The 17,389-nt window shown below is 44.4% G+C and overlaps 2 protein-coding genes across 4 annotated transcripts; both read right to left on the reverse strand.

Moving 5' to 3' along the window:
* Window positions 1-3,027: 3,027 nt before the first annotated feature.
* On the reverse strand, window positions 3,028-14,165 carry LOC132451187 (probable ATP-dependent RNA helicase ddx6). Of its 3 annotated transcripts, none has more exons than XM_060043535.1 (13): window positions 13,995-14,165; window positions 11,648-12,763; window positions 10,227-10,331; window positions 9,542-9,671; window positions 8,984-9,130; window positions 8,661-8,755; window positions 8,131-8,253; window positions 7,267-7,395; window positions 6,787-6,903; window positions 6,294-6,357; window positions 6,062-6,163; window positions 5,484-5,697; window positions 3,028-5,170 (listed from the first exon to the last, which is right to left on the reverse strand). In XM_060043535.1, exons 2-12 carry the CDS (start codon window positions 11,900-11,902, stop codon window positions 5,489-5,491), a joined length of 1,476 nt encoding a protein of 491 aa, XP_059899518.1. In that variant the 5' UTR covers window positions 11,903-12,763; window positions 13,995-14,165; the 3' UTR covers window positions 3,028-5,170; window positions 5,484-5,488. The 3 variants fall into 3 exon arrangements, with proteins under 3 accessions (XP_059899518.1, XP_059899520.1, XP_059899521.1); XM_060043537.1 differs by having other exon boundaries at window positions 13,970-14,165; XM_060043538.1 differs by lacking the exon at window positions 13,995-14,165 and adding an exon at window positions 13,526-13,666.
* Window positions 14,166-14,357: 192 nt separating this feature from the next.
* Window positions 14,358-17,308, reverse strand: LOC132451202 (trypsin-2-like). The gene is made up of 6 exons (XM_060043560.1): window positions 16,815-17,308; window positions 16,329-16,479; window positions 15,760-16,019; window positions 15,239-15,375; window positions 14,813-14,914; window positions 14,358-14,508 (listed from the first exon to the last, which is right to left on the reverse strand). The coding sequence occupies exons 1-6, from the start codon at window positions 16,852-16,854 to the stop codon at window positions 14,461-14,463; spliced, it is 738 nt and encodes a 245-aa protein (XP_059899543.1). The 5' UTR covers window positions 16,855-17,308; the 3' UTR covers window positions 14,358-14,460.
* Between the last annotated feature and the right edge of the window lie 81 nt (window positions 17,309-17,389).

Raw genomic sequence — 17,389 nt, forward strand, 5'->3', positions numbered from 1 at the left:
CGGTCAATCAACAAATGTGCAACCAGCAAGTCCAAAGATATTGTAAGATTAAAGGCGTGGCTTAGAGCGCGAGTGAAATTATATTGGATGATGAAAGTGTAGTGTGCTGTGCATGGGAGTGGCGAACTATATTGGCGAAGCTGTTTGGTCGACGACCACGACGTAGAGGTTGCATTGAGGCGTATTTAAACCCAACGGTGAATTACGTTGAAGGTCGTTGGGAGCACGTGGGTCTCGGGTTCAAGATGTGGTCTATAGTTTTAAGCATCATAAAAAAAAGCATTTGTATTATTGACTTACCCGTTCATACATGAAGCATTAAAAGACGACAGACAAGAGAATATGTTTTAGTTGCAATTTATTGAGATTTTCTTGCAGCGCCCATGTTTATTTTGATGTCTTACAACAATGGAGGCAACTGAAGATCATCTGCAGAAGTCACTTGAATATTCTGGCCTCACTTTAATGCAATTTAAGGACAAACTAAAAACAGCCAAATTGATGACGGTATACAATTGTTGAACACAGTTTAAGCCAATTTAAAAAGTCCAAAGGGTGTCAGTCTAAAAGGCCAATACAGGAACATAAACAAGAATGGGTCAAATATAGACTTTCATGTTCCTCAGACTCTTCAGCCAATTTAGAGCCCGAGACCACTTTCTTCTTATGGGTAAAAATGAATACATGTAATTTGTTTTCTACTCAGCATTCCTTGTGCCAAACATGCTGAGGGCCTACTTTAGTTTTGACCGAAACTCAAGTGGTGTGTGGCGAGATCCAGGGCGACCCTCCTACGATCAGTAACATCTTGTTTACCACAGACCACGTTTCAAACAGGGGCGTTTCATCGAGGCCAGATCGACTTCTGACTTTTCCCAATGAAGAAATAACAAACAAAATAAAAAAAGGGTACAGCAATAGAAAACAGTTTCCAAAGGGTACCCTCGATAAGCTCCAATCCAATTTTCTGCTAATTTATTTTACCCAATCAACCCTCCACCTCATCATACTTTTTACTCCAGAAAATGACAATTTCCCTTTTCCCCCCCTGCTCCCATTAACTTTCACCCACCCTTCCCTCCCCCCGCACAGCACACCTGACTGCACCTGTAGCGGAACGCGCAACATACAGGTACATCAGATGGCCAGAACAGAAACATTGAACTTCCAACAGCCTGGGTCCTTGGTAAACAGAAACAAGGGCGGATTAAAACGAAACAAAATCTGTTCAATTAAAACCCGACTTAGTTAAGGTGGTGTATTCAGAGCCAAATCATGTCTAAATCCAGACAAAGTCAAGAGAAGCGCTAGATCCTGTAACATGGTCAAATCTAAACCTGACACAACCCAATTATGTGCAGAGATATTTTCCAGTTTAGTTTGTCGTTTAGGTTCTTGTTCACGGGTCACCAAGGAGACCATGGGGGTATAACAAACACAACCAAACCCCATTGGGCATGTCAACATCCATGAAGATAAGAACAATAAACAAAAAGCAGACACGTGTAGGCAACCATGACAGAAGACATTGCGTGTTGCCATAGAAACAGCGCGCGCCCACCCATGGCACGCACAGCTGAACACAAACATTCAGAGAACACGCCCTACTGCAGCCCGTGTACAACGTCTCCTGCAGGGTCCGATTCTGACGTTTGTCAGGAACGCCACGCAGGGCATCAGCTCTGGTGAGTTCAGCAGTGGCAGACGTTTGTGTCAGCGAGGCTGCACATAGGGAGTCCCCTAGGGACACCCCAGACTACATGGTCGTACTCAGACAACACACACACCCTCCATGACAGAACACAATCACTCAAACCCCTGCCCCCACCACCCCCCCCCCCCCCCCCCCCCAAAACGGTCGTACTCAGACAAGACACACACCCTCACAAACACCCTGCCCCCCCCCCACCCACCCACCCACCCCAATAAAGTCTCATACACACATCCAGGACAGACCCACAGACCCAATGCAACACGACACACACACCCTGCATACCAACCTAACACACACCTTGACATATGCTACACACACACACATGACTCCCGTGCCACCATTCCAACTATTCCCCCACGCACACACAATCACTCGTCCAAACACACCACTTACCTCACACACACACACACCATCTTCTCACACACTTTTGGTTTTGCTTCAATGTAAATCCTGAAATTCTCTCCATCTTAAAAAAAAAGGAAAATATAACTCCACCACCATGAAGCAAACTTATTTTTTTTTTGTAATTGTAAATGATTTATGTAAACCAATATTCATTTACAATGGTTTTCTAAAAAATAAAATAAAAAAAACATTCTTAATTCCCGTAGGAAGTTTGCCCTTTGGGAATTAAGAAATCACAGAGTGGGGGTTTGCGTCTTAGACTATTGCGGGACCCCCGTCGTGTGACGGAGCAACAGGGCCACACGGGGCTGATGCTACCGGGCTCGTTAGCGAAACTCTCCCCTTGTCTCGCTAGCACTTGCTTATAGATAGCCAACAGCGGGGAAAGGAAATCGGGTGTCTTTGAGCGACTGCTTGCCTTTGCTCCAACTGTTCCGCTAACATCTGAAGTACCACAGAGCCGACGGTGGCGCGGGGGGGGGGGGGGGGGGGCGGGGGGAGACAGTGAAATAAAAACAGACCCAGCCAAGAGACCACTGACCCCTTGCCGGATCCAGTCAAGTCAAGGACGCGCCCCCACCCCCTCCAGCCTCGTTTCAAGATTTGTCCCAAATTAAAAAACGAAGACAGCACCCCCTCCAGCCTCGTTTCAAGATTTGTCCAAATTAAAAAACGAAGACAGATTCTATGCGTATATAATTCATTTGATTCCGTTCTAAGAGGCAAGGGGGTCGGGCGTCAAAGCTGCCTTTTCAATTGCTACAATTTCGCTTATAAAGTAGAATCCTCAAATACAACAAGTCCCTCATTATTTAGGGATTGCAAAAAAAAATAAGATTCTTAAGGGATTGAGGGACAAATCAAACGCTCCCATGGCTGCCATTTTGAAACCAACTGGTTTCTGCTAATTCTTGGGGGATGAGGACTTCTACATTTTCCTCCAACTGGAGGTTTTTATATGGTACTTTAGAGATTCTTGGTGGTCCCTGGGCCTGTGAAAACCTTCTTGAACACAAAGAAAAACAAAGCACATCCCCCACAAAGACAGAACGTTTGGCATTTCAAGGATTCGATCGAGAAACAAAAACATAAAATACTTAAATAAGGTTTGCAATGCCTGGTTTACGGTATAAAAAAAAAACGCTGAAGAGCTTGGCCTTCCCGAAACAGGCTGCAGAGTATACATTGGCATCCAGTACTCAGTAAATGTGGTGTACGGAATGGGGTATAAAAAAAGAAAAGAAAATGTTGCCGAATTACTTTTTTCCAAATATATTTTGATAATGTCCAGCAGTAGGGAAATAAAGGAATTGTACTGTACATACCCACAGAATTCAAAGCGCTGTTTTGCACCAAACCCAACAAAATGTTAACCATGGCTATGATGAGCCTTGAAAAACCAAACAAATACCTAACCATTTTAATCAAGATGTTTTTTTTGCTGCAGAGAGGGGGGGGGGGGGGGGGGGTAGGATATACATTTGTTATTCTGGCCAAAACCAGTGTGTTTGAGTTATATCCTGCCGGTTAGGAGAAGCGGCCTTTTTATGATGACGGATTCAAAGATCCAACATTTCAGCCTGACACTCTTATTTGCTGGGGAGTCGCCTCAAACCAAGGCCTATCCATATGAAGTCAAACCCACTTTCCTTTAGGGATGGTACAGTCCTTGTGGATCAGCAACCCTAGTGTTTAGAACAGGGACCTCGCCATCCCCTAGCCTCCTCAGACTAACGTCTGAGGAATGTCAGTTTCCTTTCTACCTCTCAGTAAGTGACCGTCACCGAGTACTTAAAACCAAGCTGCCCTTTTCTTATTGCAGTTCACATTAAAAAGATGGGTTCACATTCAGGTTGCTTTGTATTTTTTTTCCCAGACCAGGAGTTTAAGCCGGCCCGTTTACTACGCACTGTTTGGCTTTTGTCTGTCATTCAAATAAATCCAGATTGCTAAACAACATGACTTGTGCTTTGTGCCGTTGCGCTACGTGATGAGTCGCGTTGGTGGTGTATGATGGGGTCAGAAGTGGGGATGAGAGAGTTTTGTTTATGAAAGGTAAGTAAGGCACTTGAGTGACGACGGCGGTTGTGTGGATGTGGCGTCAGGCTGATGAAACACACCGTCGTAGCGTTAAGAAAGAAACAAACCCAAGAGGCCTACTTTGCAATCGTGTCTGACGTTTTTTTTCTCGCATTTTTTATTTTTTTTTTCACAAGGGTTGTCGACGGACTACATCGGTTTATACCGCTCCACATTACCTCCTCCCTTATGGGTTATTAAGCTCGGGATAAACTCAAAACAAGGATGTGGTCGATTATATAGTCAACCCCGCCACGCACACATCTCCGCCGCCCATCCCCTCTTCTCCTCCATGCTTTTCTACAGGCTCTGCTTACGAGCCTGGTGAGATTTTGGAAGGCTGTTCGCAGTCACACAAAACACAGTCGGCAGCTCGGTCGGAAGACCTTTAAATGTGTACCAGGAAGAGCTCAATGCCGGAAACGCTAAACTCTTGGGACGCCGTGCTTTTAACTGTACTTCCTACTGGAGTCCTCAGCTACACACTGCACTTGGTTCATGTTGGTGTGTGCGTACGTTCTGGAAAATATCTGCCTTTGAGACTACTGAAATATTCAAACGCTTTCCGACAAATGTGTTGGCTGTATTTTGTGTTTGAAAAAAAATAAACAAAACGCCTTATGTCTTCTGAAGTTTTAAAAACGGTTTGTGGAGGAGAGGAGATGGCAGGTGGCAGATGTGACGGCTGGTCCTGGAGATGGGGGGGAGGGGGACGAAACATTAAGTGAAGAGAGTCTGAGAACAGGGTGACGGGGCGGTTTGGGTTTGGTGCAAAACGGGATTTGAGCAACGAAAAGGAAAGGGAGGAACAGAACAAAAAAAATAATGTCTTTTGCAGCTTTTATTGCTGAAAGGAAAGTCAAAAAGCCTTTACATCCACCTAATCTCCAAAGAAGTTGCTGAGGTTGTAAGATGTGAGGCCGATGGGTAGTAGCCTGATGTTAGTGCAAAAGCCTGGCGAGTGCAGCGGTCCTGGGGACGAGAGAAGACAGTCAGTGTGACCATTTTGAACAGATCCAAACAGTCACCATTTTTTTACAGATCAAACGCCATGACAGTTCATAGCCAGTCCTTTAAAATTATAACTATTTTTTCCTAAAATACATGACGAACCTTCAAGTACAACTATTAACTAAAATCGCGAACATAAAAAAAATGTTTTATTTTGGGAAAATAAAAAGAACGGTAAACGACAATGATGAAACACGATAGCAATGATAGCAACCTGCACAACGATGCCCATGTACATCACCTCCACGTTCAACCAATCGGTGCCCTGCCTCACCAGTCTCAGTCTTGTTGCCGGCCGGATCTCTCGTCCACCTCCTCCACCTCGCAGTCGGGGTTGGAGGAGTGGAACTCCGCCACGTACAGGCTCTTGTCTATGCAAGAGGGGATGGGCTTGATGTCCGTCATCAGCTGGTCCTCGATGGACTTCAGGTTGTAGCGGTCCTCTGAGGTGATCAGGTTGATTGCCAGGCCCAGGTGGCCGAATCTACCTGAAGAGCGAGAGCGAGAGCCATGGACGGAGAGAGAGAGAAAGAGAGAGAGCGAGAGCCATGGACGGAGAGAAAGAGACATGGACACAGAGCGAGAGAGAGAGACATGGACACAGAGAGCGAGAGATGCACAGGGATAAATAAATAATATAAAACCGAACGTGTGAGAGCAAAATAACAAAGATGCCTTTCAACAGTAGCTTAGCATTTTTTCTCTTGGTGGAGGCAACTTATAAAATGTGTACATTTCTCAAAACCATACCAAAACGTCTATTAACAGGGTAACATTTTATGTTCGGAGAATATTCTTTATTGTGAGCACCACACTACAAAACCAGGAAGTCCACCAGGGGGCCACTCGTACCTGATCGTCCGATACGATGAAGGTACGTCTCTGCGTTCTTGGGGAAGTCAAAGTTGATCACCACATTGACAGCCTGAATGTCAATGCCTCTGGTGAACAGGTCTGTCGGCAGGTGGAAAACAAAAAGGGGCCGGTTAGACTCCATCAAAAACGCTCGTCAAACCTTTCAGAAGTCCGCGGTGAAACGGTTCAACCTTTAAGAGCGTGAACGTCAGCCGTTCAGGGGACTTACCGGTGCTGACCAGATTTCTGCACAGTCCATTTCTGAAGTCATGGAACACACGGTTTCTGTATTCCTGGAGAAACGACACAATTATACTTTGTTGAACCTGAACCTACCATCAAGACAAAACTACCATCATTAGGTCGAGACAAGAAAAACAAGACCCTCCAAAAGGATTCACACAATTCATAAAGAAAAAAGTTTGTCCTCTTTTTTTCCCCTCACACACTTTGCCGTTTATTTGGCCAATGTGAGAGACGTTTCATGTGATATTATATTTTAAATGAGGCAATTCTGTTTTACTTGCAATAAATTAACTGATCATCCCATGACCTCAAGTTTGTTTACTAGTTGAATTTTTCACGTTATTGCTTTGTTTTGTCCTCTGTGTTTTTTCATAAATAATGAGTCTGAGAAAAACCCTAACACCCTTTACCGATGTGTGTACACCACCACTTAGCCTCCTTTTGAAACAGAGGTGTTCTGGAAGAGTGTCCCTCACCTGCATCATCTTGGCGTGGATGTAGAAGCAGGAGTAGCCCAGCTGGGTGATCTTCTTGGCCAGGAGCTCCACCCTCTGGGTGGAGTTGCAGAAGATGATCGACTGGTTGATCTGGAGCTGGAACAAACAAAGTTCAAACGAAGAATTTAATAAAGTGGGGAGGGAAAATGTGATTTTTTGATTCTCCAGGTGTGTGATGTGGTCGGACTAGGAAGGAAACCCATCCTTCTTGATGGGACCAGTTTATGAAAGAAATGGCTCGCATCAATCCCATCTTGATCTCTATTGGTTCTTTAGGATTATGGCATCAAACCCATTGTCCTGCATTACAGCTGGCATTATTCTGTGAAGTTGTGTTTAACCCTACAATCCTTAACACCTATAAACTACTACGAAAACACAACCTAATGTCTCATGTGAAGGCTGCAGTGTTTCTGAGGCAGGGCTGAGGGGCTAGGGAAGAGGGCGTGTGGGGTTTACCCTGGAGAAGAGAGTGTTGAGACAGTGGACTTTTTGCCTCTCCGTGACGTAGGCGTAGTACTGTGTGATGCCCTTCAGGGTGAGCTCCTCCATCAGGTTGATCTCGTAGGGCTTCTGGAGGTGCTTGTTCTGGAGGGAGAGACTGGACCGTTAAGAGTGGATTGGTGGAGTGCCAGAGATGTGCCAGAGACCATGGGGTATAGGGGAGACACGAGGGGACTTGGATGAAGAAAGAGTGGAAGGGATAGAGGTAGAGACACTTCTAGAAACAAGACGGATGAATCCATTTGATTAAAGAAAGAAAAGGATTTGATTATGTCATTTCCTTTTTGCAAGTCACCAATTTGGGCGCGTGATGGATTTGAACAAACCTCGACAGAGAGTTGGAACATAGCAAACCAACACACAAATAAACTGCTAACAGCTTGTTAGCTGTTAGCAGTTTATTTGTGTGTTGGTTTGCTAACAAACATTGCAGCTAACAAACATTGGCCCCAATCCTTGCTGCACCCCAGGTTTGAGTCCACCCCGCCGTTACATACAATAAGGTCCATGTCATTCAGTCTCTCCCTCAACCCACTTTCCTATCCCCCTTATATTTTTCACCCGTCTAAAAAAAAAAAATATATATATATATATATATATATAAAAAAAGAAAAAGGGATCAAGCCCATAAAAACATTGACAAAATGTAATCCCAATATCCATCCGATGCGTGTTCACATTGACAGTGCCTGTGGTATACAGGCGAGAGTCGTCTCCCCCCCCCGGGCCCAGAGAACAGCATGGCCGCCCGCCGGCCGCAGACGGAGCCGGGCCGGGGGCCAGAAGGCCCTGCTCCACGGACCCCAGAGCCACGCTCACCATGAACTTCTGCACGCTGATGGGGAAGGTGGCAGAGTAGAGCAGGATCTGCCGGCTCTTGGCCAGGAAGCTGATGATGTCCTCGATGAGCACCACAAAGTCCTGAGACAGCAGCTTGTCCGCCTGGCGGGGGGGAGAGAGGGGGAGAGAGAGAGAGAGAGAGAGAGAGAGGGGAGCGTTAGATTAGAGAGCTCTGCTGGGGAGGAGCTATGATGATGGTGGAGTTATGACGAGAAGGATTATGACACGTCACTGGTCTGGATGAGACCAGGGGACTTTGATGTAATTTCTGTCTGTGCATATAATTACGTTAATTATATTAAGAATATTTTTTAAGTTACAACTTCGATGCCAGAGAAATAATTTCAGCATAATAATTAGTTACTTCAGTTGATATCAGATTTACATCTGAACCAAGAGAATAAAACAATGACAGATTTTTGATATGGAACAAAAAAGGGGGGGGATTTAAATTCCAGGAACCAGGTCCATATAGTCGATTTATGGGACACCGGTTGATAACCCCTCACCTCGTCCATCACCATCATCTGGACCCGGTCCACCTTGGCCACGCCCTTCTTGATGAGATCCAGGATCCTGCCGGGTGTGGCGATCACCACATGCACTGGAGGGGAACCAGAGTGCACGTCAAACACAGCAGTAGAATTTATATTCAGACATTTTTTTATCACAAGGGGCCCTATATACATAACATTTTCAGCACACATCGGGTTCATGAAAAGATAGCAGAAACGTTCCACCCACACACGCGTTTTTTAACACCATGTTCTCCCCGTTTATATTTATGAGTCTTCGGTCCGTCCCACAGGCGGGCATCAGAAGCGGTTCTCACCGGTCTCGTCCAGACGCATGATGTCGTCCCTCAGGTTGGTGCCTCCGGTGGTGGCCATGACCTTGACCCCGCCCATGTGCTTGCTGATCTGGATGCAGATCTGGCTGACCTGCAGGGCGAGCTCTCTGGTGGGTACCATCACCATGGCTACGGAGACAGAGAGTGAGGGAGGCGGGTGTCATGACGACGTATTAATCAGATAGAAGACTGGTACAAACATTATACACCATCTAGAAAGCAGTGGATCTATTTAACAAACTGGGAAGTAGGGCTGCTCGATTATTGAAAAAAAAAAATCATAGTCACGATTATTTGTCAATATTGAAATCACGATTATTCAAACGATTATTTTTTTGAGTTTGAAAACATCATGTATTTATTCAACATGTCTCTCTCAAGAACACTTTGCAACTGAGAAATTTGAAATTTCGCCTTAAATAAATACACAAAACGGTCCTTGATTATGTTAATTTTGTGATCGTTTGACGGCGCTAAAATCAAAATCGAAATTCGGTTAATCGCCCAGCCCTACTGGGAAGAGCATCCCAGTGGTCCTACCCTGTATGTAGTCCTTCTTCAGGTCTATCCTCTCCAGGAGGGGGATGAGGTAAGCTCCACTTTTCCCCGTCCCGTTCTTGGCGCGGGCCAGAATGTCTCGGCCAGACAGCGCTATGGGAATGCTCTCCTCCTGGAACAGACACAGCCCTCGTCGTCAGCTTATGTTCATGTTGGCAGGGACCTCTAGCGAGGCTCTCACACACGCCATTGTTCACACATCGCTTTGACGTTCAGCGTGCACACACACACACACACACACACACACACAATGACACACGCACAAGCTTGTAATGATAGCATTACTCAACATTTGGATAAGTGTTCACTCTGATCGAACATATTGTATCTTTTGTGAGGGTGCTTTTGTCCTCATGCACTCCTGTAAATGACTCTAGACATGTTTAGGTTTTAAACTCGGCTCTAATAGTTCTGCCCGGGGTCCAACGGTATCTTGAGCATTGAGTGGGAAACCCAGATTCCACTGCAAATAATGGACTCGGATGACGCACAAGTCATTTCTAAGACTTGTGTTTCGTGAAAGAAATATATCAGAAGCATATACAACATCATCATGGTCCGAAAATTAGACTCAAAACTGTTTAACTTCGCTGTTGATTGTTACGCCAATGTTTCCAGGACCATCGTCATTGAGACCAGGGGGGTGGGGGGGGTGTAGCAAGCCTACCTGGATAGGAGACGGTTTCTCCCAGCCCATCTCGAAGATGCCCATCAGGAGCTCTCGTTTCAGGCAGTAGTCCTCAAACTCGTTGCCCTTGGTTGAGGTCACATCCTGGGGGAGAGACGGCGGGACAGAGGGTCAAGACAACGGGCCTCACAGTGGGGCAGGAAGACAGTGAGGAGGGCCTGGGACAATTTGAGGATCTACCTCCCAAGCACCTCGTTGTGAGAGAGATACTGGGGATATGGAGACGGGGGTCTCCTTCACTGGGGTGTCCTCTGGTTCAGTTCTGAACAATAGAGAAGACTTTCCTTTGTGAATTGTGTGAAGTGGTTTTTATTGCATAACCCTAATGGAGGTAATTTTGTCTTGGTTACTTCAGGTTCCATGAAATATAAACATAATTTGACCGTCTTCAGGAATACAGTGCGATACTGGATTATTAATAGTAACATTATGGACCGGTATGAAGAGACATTAATGCTCTATTTTAGTCAATGCAGACACGATTTCCAGAGAGTTCCAAATCAATAAATGGATTAACGCTTCGTTAAAAATGAGTGTGTCAAAAATGCTCTGATAAATGGCCTGTAATGAGAGCATGTCCAATCATTTCATACCTGGCCATCTGCCTACATATTCAGCTACCGGCTCCTGCCCTTATTATGCAATACAATGAGTCTTTGACAAGGCTAGGCAGACCCATGCTAAAGCTAGCCAGCCGGTCGCTATTTTTTTGGGGGGGAGGGGGGAGGGGCAGGGCTTCAGACCTTCGAAATCTAGTTCCGTCTGGCCGGTTTCTACCAATTGCCTACCCTAGCTTTTGTGAAATAGAAGCTGGTTTTCTTTTTACTGTACAGTTGGTTTAAATGTCAATACGTTGACACACCCACCTGGTGGTGGCAGCACATCGACAGAATAAACACAGTACTACACACACGGCACTCCTTCACAATCCATCAAAGCGGGCGATGAGAGAGCGACAGAATGTTCCAGGAAGGGACCGCTTGGTATGAAACGACCACGTTAAACCGTTCTGAGAGCCCCCCCCCCCCCCCCCCCCCAAGTACCACTGCATTGACTACCTTTACGAGAGCTGGTCGGCCTGAAAACAGAAGACCGTCCCACCTGGTAGAGTTCTGACAGCCTTAAAACCAAAACAGTACCAAGTGACGCCCTGGGTTTGGGTGTTCATCTCAGTGTAATCGATAAGACAGCGTAGTAATACATAAGGAATGCGTTACGTTGGAGCTTGTGGTGGGGTTTGACCAGCCTGATTCAGACCAGTGTGTGTTGGAACTGGTGGTGGGGTTTTATCAGCCTGAGAGAGAGATCTCTCTCTCTCTCTCTCTCTCTGTGTCTGTGTCTGTGTCTGTGTCTGTGTCTGTGTCTGTGTGTGTGTGTGTGAACTGGGAAGAAGTACTCACTGATGTTCTGACACGGGTGTCTTTGGGAGGAAGATGGAGGCTCGTTTTCCAGTCGTCTCCGAACTTGATGCCGCCGCCGCCGCCTCCTTCCTGCGGGGGCCCTCCCGTCTTCTGCTGCAGGGCCACGGCCTTCCCCTGAACCTGGGGTCCTGAGAGGAGCGTGGCGGGTTTGGGCTGTCCTCGGAGCTGCCCGTTCTGTTTGTTGAGTCCCATGAGGACGGCGGCCGCTGTACTCTCCGTTTTTGCGGTGGCCATTGTTTTGTTTGTTTTTTAGAGTTTATTTCTCACAAAGCGTCAACGTCCTTCACCTTTTTCAGGGAAAAGGGACTGGTTCCTTAAAAAAAAAAAATCCTCTTCAAAAGTAGAAAAATGTACTCAAGCAATCTCGATATTCTCTGCTTTTGTTTTCTTTCTTCTTTTAAGTCCGAAGCTTTACAATATAAGTCAGTTGAAAGTATTTACACAAACCTGTGCTGTTCAGTCCCCTTTCAACAACAGGGTGACCTAACGCACACCGAAAAAGCAAATTCTTTGTACAGGAGCTCTTCAAAATGAAGAGAAATGTGCATTCACATGCGTAAATATACCTGCACACGATATAGAAAATTATATGTGCACAAGTATCAAAGGGCTTCAAGTCCTGAAATAGAACAACTAAGGCAATTAGAACCTGGGGAATATCTTCTTCTTCTTCTTCTTCAATATAAACTTAAATACTTTACTCTGTTTCTATATTCAACAAGAATTCCTGCCTGTTGCCGTGAGTCCATCAAGAGTTGCTCAATTTCATAGTTCTTCAAAATAGGATTGCCAAGTTTTTAGAAATATTCCCAGAAAAAAAGAAAAATGTGTCATTTAGTCTGATATTCTCCACTCAGGTACGCGTTCGCTCCGGTGTGTGAAATATTCCTGACATCAATAAAGTATATATACAAAGGGTATTTTAGTCCAAAGCAGAATTGCTTCAATCTCCCCCTACGGAGTCCTCTGTGCCTCTTTGACTGTTGGGCCCTAGAGTCCTGCTGTGATGTGCCCGAGGGCCACAAGTCTTACATCCGTGTATCTGGGCTGATGTTCGCCGAATGATGCGGTCCTCCACCTAGGTTGAATCGTCACCTGGTATGAACCAAAAGAGAAAGTAAAATCAATCAAGACTAATAAAATAGGACTCTTTATTAAAAAAGAAAGAAAAGCAATCACACAACATAAACCAGATTTCTCATCTGGGAATCAGTATTGATAATGTGAAGTATCGGTTGTCTTAAAACCATTGATGACCAGGAATTGTTGGTAGGAATAGCAGCTCAATGATATTATGCATGCCTGCAATTCGTTGACATCTGGTGTACAGGACACCTGCATCATCCGTAAAAGGCAACTCAAAATGCGTCACATTAACATCCCTTCAAGAACTTCTAGATTTTCCTCAGAGGATGCGCACTGTAATACAATATAACCTAACTAGATTCTTAAGGCTAACCAGCAGCAATACAGAATAGTAATTTAACAACTGCGTTTTCTTGCTTAGCCAATCCTTGGGCTGCTACGGTAACAAGGCCACGTCTACATCGATTCTGGATGTTTAACTATGCAACTGGACCGAAAAAAACTAACATCAAGGTCGAGTCCGGGAAAAAAAATAAAAATATATATAATTTTGAATCCCAAAACGACTAGACTTCAATTTTGCGGGTGGAAATGTATATGATCTATTTGGCTACAGATACCACTACTATCGTCCACATGCCAACGCAAGACGATGACAACTTGTTAGATGAGTTCGCCCGCTGCCTTGGATGTTGGCCAAGTTTATCCAACAAATTCAGTTTTTCGAGAGTTGTGTGTAGACAGACTACATGTATGTCGAGCACTACTCACCTTCTTAAGACACACCAAGTAAATCAGTGTCCAGGTGTGTGTGTTTGTGTGGGCATGGTCATCACTCTCACGGTACAGTCAACCCTTAGCATGCACGTCCTCATCCCCTGCATAATATACCCGATGAATCGAAACCTAACAATTAGCCAGGTTAGCTGATCGACCTAGCCTAACAATGAACATCTTGTTAGCCAGCTAGCTAGCTAACGCTGAAAACTGAGCGAAAATAACGCGCACTTATAGATTGTAAATAACCAGATTACTGCAAAGGCATAACAATACAATGAATTCGTTTTCACTAATGAACTCACCAGGTTATAATTTTAGAGGTTTACCCAGGTAGCTAGCATCAAGCTTAGCACCAAGCTAAGGTTATCACAAACAGGGCTAACGCTAGTTCCTAGGTAGCTAACAACTCCCGCATGTTTTTTTTAATATATTTACCAGTTCAGGCGCACGCATAACCCACCTTGTTGTTTTCATAGGTGTTATTCGTGATACGCTGTCGGTGAATGATCCGTTTCGTACGTTGCAGTTCTCTTGAATTACTATAATTAGTCGAAATTAATTCGTCTCTATTGTGTTTGCTCTTGCTAGCTTAACATGGTCGCCTTCTCTTCCTCGTGCAGCGTCACTTCTCCCTTCCTATGGATTTATCACATGGAAAACAGCGACGCACTACCGCCATCTGCCGTCCGACTGGGGTCAGGGCTCCATCGACCCCCTACAGAAAATGCAGCTATTAGACGTTGTTATATTCCACTTAACATACAATATTAAAATGTGACCATTCGAATAATAATAATAAAAAAAAAAACATAGTTCATTAAAAGTGGTTGTTTTACTCTTTTATTTTTTGAGTTTTTGAGTTACACAAATAGAAAAATAAAATAGTGAAGGCACATATTTGTCCCCTCTGTTGTAACTGCTGGGTCTCAGTGAAGGTTCATAGTTTGCTCGATCCAGTCAGTAAACTGGCAGACCTGTGGAGGAAAAACCATACAGCCAAAGAAAGACAGAGAGCAATTAAACATTAAAAAATGTGGATGCATTTGAAGCATTCCTAATAGTAGGAAACCAATCATACCATTTCAATCTTATATGAAGATCTGCTATATATTTCATTCTCAACAACAGAGACTATTTGGTCTGTAAATACATATTTCGATGACCATCTTCCAGTACCATTTACAGTAGTCTTATGTCTAATCATTATGTCTGTAGTGGGTTTCAAAATAAAAGCCTTTGTATTTAGGATTACGGTTTTGGGATGAGAAAGGCACAGACCTTGGCGTAAACACCGGGGCGGCTCTCCTCAGCACAGCCCCACCCCCAGGACACCACTCCCTGGAGCTCCCCGTTACACACCAGAGGGCCACCAGAGTCTCCCTGGAGGAGGAAAAATTGAAAACACAGTCTTCAAAATAAAGGTCCTCCGTTCACATGATGTGCTTCACAAAATATTAAAAAAGAAACTAAAAATAAATAAAAAAATATACTACAGAAAATTAATGCAATAGCAAATAAAAACAGAATAACAAAATAAAACACTACTGAGATAAAACTGATTTAACAACTGACTTTTACCCAACAACGGACAGGAGACCCTGACACAATGGAGCCTTCATCCAACTGCCACCCACAGCGTGTGTTATATTAAATCCTAAAAAAGGTAATATATTCACAAAATCATATCATTACAGCATACTGTACCTGACAGGAGTCCTTCCCTCCCGCCAGGAAGCCGGCGCAGAACATGGCGGAGGTGATCCTGTTGGGGTAGGACTTCTCACAGTCCTGCTGGGGCAGGATGGGCAGATCCAGGCAGTGCAGGCACTTCAGACAGCCGACTGGAAGAATAAGACCCCTCAGAATGTTCAGAGGTTCAAAATACACTATGTAATCTGATATAATATAGGCTAATATTCCCTTTACAGAGGTTTGAGTGCAGCGTAATTTACATGATACGAAAAAAGTATATATATAAATGAATACCTATAATATTATTAAATATTTAATGATAGTTGTATAAGTATATGACAATAAATACATAAAATATAACATATACATTTATAAATACCCTAATATGACATTCAATTATTGGTGTCATTCAATTAGCTAAATAGACCAAAGAACAACCGTATGCAATTTGCAATATTTATTTTTTATCATTGTATTATTAGTCCGTTGTGGAGCTGTAACAGATATGTAGGCTATCTGTATGGGAGACTCACAGGGACTCTGGGTGGCTCCCCACCCGGAGACGAGGCACTGCGTGCCCGCAGGAGCACAGGTCTTGGGCAGGGCCGCGGGGCTCACGTACTGGTTGATCTGCGCCGGCGCTGCTAGCTTGATTAGCATGATGTCGTTGTTCATGTTGTATCGGTCCCAGTCCGGGTGGATAACAACCTCGGCCGAGGCGATGAACTGCTCAGGGCCATCCTTGTACCCGATGTGGTGCTCGCCCAACCTCGCCTCAATCTCTCTCCCTTCTCTTTATAATGAGAAAGCGTAGGGGGAGAATCTGGGTTGAGTTTGTATTGCCGTTTGCATAACGGCACGTCTCTTACACAAATCTATATATTTTTGTGTTCAAAATATAGATTTGTGTAAGAGACATGTGGAAATATATATATTAATATTAAAATAAAAAATAATAAACAAGAAAATACAATACGGCTGGAATTGTACATGTCTAGTTTCATTCAAAGTTTCAGGGCCCCCACCAAGCTAGTGGTTAGGATCCAGCTGGAGCCAAGATTAGCACTGGAGTCTGAGAGAAGTCTCTGCAGTGAACACTGACTTGTAGCAGTGGGCCGCGCTGACCACCCACAGGTTGTTGATCAGCGTCCCGCCACAGAAGTGCCAGCCGTTGTTGAGCGAGACCTGCCAGGGCACAGAGTGGTCTTTGCACTCGTACCCTCCGACAATACGGTCGTCAAAACCCAGGCAGACTGTGTGGGAATGCGGGACGCATTGAGACAGAATCAGATTAGACAGAGGCACGAGGACTGTTGAGAAATAGGCCAGTCTAGCCTGCCGTAAATTCGTATTAGTTGATTGGCTTTTTCCCTTCCAATTGGTTAAAAATATTCTTAGTTTCGAATCCAACGAAATTAACCGATGCCATGTTTATGAATTAATCAAATAAAATAAGTTAAAAGTCGATATTTACTCTACAGTAAGAAAAAACCCACTCCTTTCAGAAGAGTATTGCTACCATTCATCTAATGCACTAGCATTGAACAGTAATTTTAACAACATAGGGGCAGGGTCAGGATCTACTCACCACCAGTGAGTGCCAGCAGAAGCACTCCAGAGATCATCATCGTGGCTGAAGAAGACTAGAAGCCTCTATTACAAACTGAGGAGAAACACAGGCCAACTTCTCCCCTTTAAGTTGAAAATCTTTGTCAACGTCACCATGTCTCCCTCGACGGTCAAACCAATCACAAAGATTCTTGGGAGGGATGTGAAACAAGGTGTTCAAAAAAGCCTGTAGTAATATCTGGGAACTGGGAGCCTGATGCGCAGGTGTGAATAGTCTAAACAACATGTGTGAAATGTCAAGGTTTGAGTGGCTATGTTTGTTTTATTGTAGGCTAAAAGATATTCTTAAATTAATCTGGTGAACGTTTAAAGATTCTGCATCCTTTAATGTATTGTAAATGCAACTTTGTCAATCGGATGACTTAACAGATTTTCACAAAATGATCAAGGTGGCGTTATATTTCTACACTTCTGTCACTGCGTTCTGTAGGCAGACTAACATGTTGAACTGCTGCCAACTCACCTTATCTTATTTCCAGTATATTCGATAGGCAAAGCCGAGTATAATCAGGGACAAAGGGTACAAGAAAAATG

The sequence above is a fragment of the Gadus macrocephalus genome, chromosome 22 (assembly GCF_031168955.1).
Source record: "Gadus macrocephalus chromosome 22, ASM3116895v1".
Taxonomy (NCBI): domain Eukaryota; kingdom Metazoa; phylum Chordata; class Actinopteri; order Gadiformes; family Gadidae; genus Gadus; species Gadus macrocephalus.

Bases quoted from the DNA above. Each gene is read 5' to 3' on its own strand.
- LOC132451187 (XM_060043535.1), bottom strand. From the start codon at position 11,902: ATGGCCACCGCAAAAACGGAGAGTACAGCGGCCGCCGTCCTCATGGGA. The intron at 6,904-7,266 runs GTAAACCCCACA...TGTTTGTTCCAG, and splicing joins TCAACACTCTCTTCTCCAGG to CTCCAGATCAACCAGTCGAT. The intron at 6,164-6,293 runs GTAAGTCCCCTG...ACCTGCCGACAG, and splicing joins CAGAAATCTGGTCAGCACCG to ACCTGTTCACCAGAGGCATT.
- LOC132451202 (XM_060043560.1), bottom strand. From the start codon at position 16,854: ATGATGATCTCTGGAGTGCTTCTGCTGGCACTCACTGGTG. The intron at 16,020-16,328 runs GTCAGTGTTCAC...CTCATTATAAAG, and splicing joins AGCGCGGCCCACTGCTACAA to AGAAGGGAGAGAGATTGAGG. The intron at 15,376-15,759 runs GTGAGTCTCCCA...TTATTCTTCCAG, and splicing joins GGGAGCCACCCAGAGTCCCT to TCGGCTGTCTGAAGTGCCTG.